General features: G+C 27.7%; 1 protein-coding gene across 10 annotated transcripts in view; it reads left to right on the top strand.

The window, feature by feature from the left end:
- The window catches only part of LOC107639128, a 4253-nt gene extending 822 nt beyond the window's left edge, over positions 1-3431 (top strand). For 2 of the 10 annotated variants that reach the window (XM_021121081.1, XM_021121086.1), the window contains 8 exons: positions 48-81; positions 528-586; positions 750-863; positions 1702-1735; positions 1814-1941; positions 2405-2527; positions 2799-2892; positions 3005-3431. In XM_021121081.1, the coding sequence (XP_020976740.1) occupies positions 48-81; positions 528-586; positions 750-863; positions 1702-1735; positions 1814-1941; positions 2405-2525 (490 nt within the window). In that variant the 3' untranslated portion in view covers positions 2526-2527; positions 2799-2892; positions 3005-3431. Of the gene's footprint in view, positions 1-47; positions 82-527; positions 587-749; positions 864-1701; positions 1736-1813; positions 1946-1993; positions 2073-2154; positions 2528-2798; positions 2893-3004 lie in introns of those variants that run through there. The other 8 variants (XM_021121084.1, XM_021121083.1, XM_016342560.2 and 5 more) reach the window with 8 other exon arrangements.

Below are 6497 nucleotides of genomic sequence, written 5' to 3'. Positions count from 1 at the left end.
TGCTGAGTTCTAGTATAGCTGGTTAAAATTTTCTTTCCATTCTACAGCTCTCAGTCCAATTTGGAGGTCAACTTATTCAAGGTATGCCAAATCTATGGTTTCATTTCTCCATTCTGTACATCCCGTATTTCTTGACTTGTAATGTATTTGCTTTTACTATTTGAACTCATGGCCAAAATTAAAATTTTATGGGAAAGTATTACTCCAGGAGCAAAATCTTATACATATGTACCGAAAATTAGTGCATAAAGATAATATGGTTGATTGATTCTTTGGATAGGTCTTTTTGGATTTAAGTACATTATTGGAATGTCAATATTAATTATTATTATTATTACTGGTTGGTTTTAAATTCATAATATAATTACATGGGACCTAACTTTATTTACTACATGTCTCTTAATAGTAGGAAGTCGAATTCCATTATATTTAGGATAAAGTTATCATAGCTGGATGTCCTTGGCTTTTCCAAATGATGGTAGTAGTTTAATCAATAGAAATTTTCTAATAGAGATCTGGTTGTGTAGGTAATGGAGAGCCGGGGATATGGAGAAGAGTACATTAGTCATTATAAGATGATGACAAGGTTAGTATGTAATCTTTCTGTTGGAGATGACTTTTGTTTCTACAACATGTATCTGTGTTAATATCATTTAAAAATATATGTAAAAAAAAAAAAGACTCTTGAGGGTGATATTTTATAGTTCTAGTAATAATGAAGCATATTTCTGCTTTTATCATCCTTTAAGGTTTCATCATCAAAGAGTTCCATTGGTAATCCTTGTTTGTGGCACTGCTTGTGTTGGGAAGTCTACTATTGCCACCCAGCTTGCGCAGAGGCTAAATTACCAAATGTGTTGCAGGTAGCAATCGTGTCTATAACCTGTCATATAAAATAAGGACAGTTTTAGGCTTTCAATTAATGGTAGCTGACTGGAATTATATACAACTGATTTTGACATTCCTTTTGTTGTTGAGTCTAATAGACAGATATGGTTTATGAATTGTTGCACACATCAACAGAGTATGTCCTGAATTCTTTGTTTCATTCTTAATCTGACTAGTATTTAGCTTTGATTTTAAGCTCCTGTTAGTCAAACCTAGTATTTGTTCATAATGGTATCATAAGAGACCTAGCTAAGAGTAATCAAGTTAACATCAAAGAGGACCTAAACCCTATAAATTTGTTTATCTTATCTGAATGATTATTTTCTTATGTTTAATCAAGTATTCCTTTCTCGGATTTCTCTGGTTTGATTTGGTGATTGTAGAATAGCATGCTTTGTCATCTTTAAAGAAAATTTGGTGCCTGCTCCACCAAGTTTGTGTCGGAAGATGACTAAATCATTATGTCCTCCATATCATCTATATTCATGAAATTCTATTATATTCATGTTGTAATGCTGGGGGGATAAATCTTTTAATATTAACTCTTTAGCTACTGCTTCTTTTGCTATGTCATTATATTGCTCTGATTGGTTTGTTACATTGTAAATTTTATTTTATTATTTGAATGAATTATGTTTTGTATTTATTTGGATCTTCATTTTTTTTAGATGTTAGGGGCTGGTGTTAGTCAGGTTGCTGTATGCGTATTCTTCTAATGAATAGGATACTTCCCTTGCTGTTTATCTGTACCACTAAACAATATGAAATTTATTTCTAAAACTACTTTTGTTGGGCCTGCTATGGTGGTTTGAGGTTTGTTATGAAAAATGGCGCCAAGGAATGCGAGGTTTGTTCTTGACAGCATTTGATTTCAGGTTTCTTTGTTGCTATGCTTAGGTTGTGATAACATTTTGATTCTGTGCAGGTCATCGTTAGTGGCAAGTTGAGGGCTCAGCGCGCTAAATCCATGAAGTTCAAGGACGGGTACATGATTTCCTCAGGGCAACCAGTCAAGAACTACATTGATTCTGCTGTAAGACATGTACTCCTTAGGTAGGTCAGTATATACTCTTTTAGACAAGTCTTCCTTTGATTGCATTGATAGTGTATGCATCTTGTTTTTGTTGTGAAGGGATTTGGATAAGAAATGTTGCAGATGAGTAACTTCACAAAGCTTTCATGAGGTAGAATTTTTTCTTTTGTTCTTATCTTTTATTTTTTGCTTCAAGTCTTCATTTTTTTTGGTTTTGCTGTGTATTATTTCAGGCATATACGAGCGAGTTGCAGCTTAAAGTGGATCACTTGCTAGAAGAGAATGCAAGACTCAAGAGACAGCAACAAAAGACATGCATCTTCATTTATATACATAAATACACACATTTGATGGCAGAGCATATGCATCTTCTGACATATAGTTTACTTATAGTTTTATGGCAGAGCATATATGCATGTTGTCATGTTATATGTGAGGAAGTCTGCACTTAGTCGATCAAAATTAAGCCCTAACTTTGACTAGGAAATGGCATAGCTATGGGGGCTATCATTGGAATTGTATTGGCTGGAGCACTTGTTATTGTCATGGCGTTTGGTATAGCTTGGTGGCGAGGATGTTTACGACAAAAAAGTTCATTATATAGAGGTAAGAACTAAGATGCTACTATAGGGTGCTACTCTATTTAATAGTAAATATTAATTTTCAAACAAGAACTTGATATGAATTTGCTTGTGTAAATGCTGATTAATTATCTTATCAACTCCTAAACCCAAATATATGGATTGTCTTTTCATTTATTCTAATATTCTTAGAATAATGACCATTTTTCCATATGCAATAACTAAGTTTCCGAAAACAGATATCTTAATTCACTTTTCATTCTCCTTTTGTTTGGCTTCAACTAACAAACCTACAGGGTTTGGATCTAAAAACTGGCATATTTACCTTAAGGCAAATCAAAGCTGCAACAAACAACTTTAGTGTTTCCTGCAAGATATATTTACCTTAAGGTAATGTTTCTTTACTCTGTATATTTGAGTTTGGTATCTTTTTCGTTAATAAGCTAAAATGTTGTATACAAAATATATCTACTGATCATTTGGCTTTGTTATCTAATTTCAGTGACAATTGCAATAAAGGCAAAGAGAAAACTCAATTGAAATTGGACTGGTCAACAAGGCGCAAAATTTGTATAGGCATTGCTAAAGGCTTGGCTTACCTCCATGGAGAGTCAAGATTAAAAATAGTTGGTTAGTACCACCATTGACAATATATTTAGTTTTTGTAGAGCAATTAGTAATTGACTTTTTAATTGATGTCACTACACTAGAAGGATAACTTAATATTAGTGATATTTAAGCATAGTAAGAAGTGTATTATTTTAGTATTACTAGTTTACACCTTTTGAAAGTTTTTTTCTGTATCTTTCATGAGAATTGTGATTCATTTACGGGTAGCAGGCTGTTAATCTGTTTTTGATTGGATTGGCTTAACTTTGAACCTTACCATTGTGTATTGAATTTAGTTGGATTATCTTGTTTTGTGGTGATTTTATGGAATTCCTCAACCGAATTGGTATTTAAGACTTATCTTTGAGTGTGTTTACTATTTTTGATATTAAAAAATAAATTTTTAATTTGAGAGTATGTAAATAAGATGAGATTAATGAATAATTTGAAATTAAAAATAAATAAATAATTATAGAATTTGTGGAGGTTTGAAAATCTCAAAAAATAGTTATTTTTTGTTAAATTAAAAAATCAATTTGTAGGGGTTTTAAACTGCCACAAAAGTGATTTAAAATTGCCACAAAAATTCAATATAAAACCCTCACTAAACACACACAAAACCCCCCATAAAAGGCCTCGTGGCACCTCAAATTTTGGGGGTTTTAGAACCCCCACAATCTATTTGGTGGGGGTTATAAACCTCCACAAATAAGAAAAAAAACTGCCACAAATAAACAAAATTTTTGTAGTGAAAATTTTTTTATTTGCCCGAAATGTATTTTTATAATTAAATTTTTAAGAAATTTAGGATTTATATATCAATAATATTTGACAACTAGAAATTTAGTTAGGAGTTATTTTGTTTATGTTGAAGATTGTCTTTGTAAAATTATTGATGAATTAGACCCAATTTGGATAAACAATTTAATCAAACTCATTTTGAAATTCTGCCTTCTGCATGTAACAATCCATTGGTTATTGACAAATCTTTAAATAGAACTCAATACCGCAGAAGATCAGTCCTTAACTTACCGAGTTAAAAAATAACGTTGATAGTTGAGTGCGACAATAAATCCACTAATATACCCAACCTGCAATGATTTCACTGTTAAATCATACGGATGATCAATGAGTATATCTAAAAATTTAACTTGATATCATTAATATGATTGCATAATCAATCATATTTTTAATTTTTTAGGTTTATGAATTGTATTTTCTAATTAAATTATGATTAAAAAAATTAAATTTGATTAAATACAGTTAGTTTAGTCAATGATGCATGTAGTATTTATTATCACAAAATTATTGATTTTTTATTTACTAAAATTATTATATAAATTATTCATGGTTACATAGGCAGGATAGAATATAACTATCATGAAAAAAATATGAGTAGACCAAGTCATGGATTATGCAATAACAGTTAGGATTTAAATATCATACTATCAATTCATTTGTATTATTGTATAAATTTCATGACTATCATATTTCATAAAAAAAGAAAAGAATAAATACCCATTATATGAAATTATGAGTAAAAAATATAAAAAAATACCTCAATTGCTAATTAAAATAAGAAATCACACCCTTGTATTTTTTTAATTTCATTCTAATTAAATATAAAATCTATGTCTATTTTACGCTTAATATAATTGAAAGTACTTTTTTCTTCTTTCAACTTTGTATTTTTTTGTTTTGTATTACTCATATTAAGAATCACACGAACATTATTCACACTAATTTTATAAAAAATTATTGTTGATTTTAGTGAATCAATAACCAATAGTTAATGGCTAACTAATAACTTCATAATGTTATGCTAATTTGTCACTTAGATAAGATATTACTAATAGTTCAATTTTTAGAGATATAACTAAAATAATTGTTAAAGATAAAAGAAAATATATTTAAAACATTATAAAACTAAACTAAATATAAGTGTTACAATATGTTGTGATTATAATATAAAAAGACAAAAAGAAAAGTATTTTTTGAAATTAAAATAACTGGTCATAAAGAGCACACAATAAAAATATTTAAAAACAAAAAAGATTCTCTACTATTGTTTTTACAGAAAAATAAGAAAAAAACTTTCAATTTACAAAAAAGAAAAATTACTCTTTGATAGAGTTCAGATTTAAGAGTCTAATTATATATAAAAAAGAATTAACATTTAATTCAAGTATATTCTTAAGATTTAATTATTCTATTAGTCCTTATAATTTTATCAAATTTAAAATTAGGTTTTTATTTTTTTTTAATTGGGTCTTTATATTATTTTAAATTTTGTAATTAAGTCCTTTTTAGTATAAGAAAGCTAGAGTTAACGAAATATTTTTATACAAATTGAATATACCTACCATTAAAAACTTAATTAGAACTTTGACCAGAGATTTTTTAAGAGGAATATTCCGTTGATTTTAATATTTTTGACACAAAAATACTTAATTACAAAATTAAAAATAATGTAAAAAAAGACTGCATTTACAAAAGAATTAAAATAAAAATTGTTCACAATTATTATTATTGATTAATTAATTAATTAAATAGAATTTGTTCACGATTAACCAATAATAACAACAATAATGACGACCACGACAACAACAATTAAAGTAACAATTATAATAGCAATAGATAATGGCAATGATAAAATGATAACGATGATGATTATGATGATGAAAAATTATAAATAAATAGATAAAAAGATGGATAAATAAATGGAAAAAAGTCATTTATAAAAAAAAAATTCTGTTTGACAAATGTATGTTTTTTTATATTTTTAAATTTTAAAAATTTAAGTATAATTAATTTTACGTAAAGTTGATAATTGAGAGTCGTTAAATAATTTGACTAATTTAATTAAATTTTTATCTAACAGCTTTTAATTATCAACTTTACATAAAATTAACTGTACCTGATTTTCACTATTTTTTAATTAAACTATAGACTTAATATTAATTTTAATATTTTTCTGCATATAAAAAATATTAAGTGTTAATGCGTTTACATGGTCATGTGTCTTTTAATTGGATCTCCTTTTTCTATTATGTATGCTAAGTTGCTAACCCTGTCACATATACCTTTAATTTAGAACAAAAAATAAATAAATAAAGAAGATCATAGCAGCAGTTTTCAAAGCCAAAATATTTGGCGGCTTATTTTCGTCGTTTTCATTAAAATAGTGTGAAATATTGGATAATTTTTCTATTATCATAAGGTTTAATTATTTTGTTGGTTCTTATAGTTTAGCAAAATTTTCAATTAGGTCTTTATATTTTTTTTTTAATTGGATCTCTGCACTAAATTTTTTTTTTCAATTAGGTCTCTCTTAGTAGTAATTGGCTTAATTGTATAGGGACCCAACTAAAAAAAAAAATTGGTAG

The sequence above is a fragment of the Arachis ipaensis genome, chromosome B04, assembly GCF_000816755.2.
Source record: "Arachis ipaensis cultivar K30076 chromosome B04, Araip1.1, whole genome shotgun sequence".
NCBI classification, from domain to species: domain Eukaryota; kingdom Viridiplantae; phylum Streptophyta; class Magnoliopsida; order Fabales; family Fabaceae; genus Arachis; species Arachis ipaensis.
This window is presented reverse-complemented; position numbering and strand designations above follow the sequence as displayed.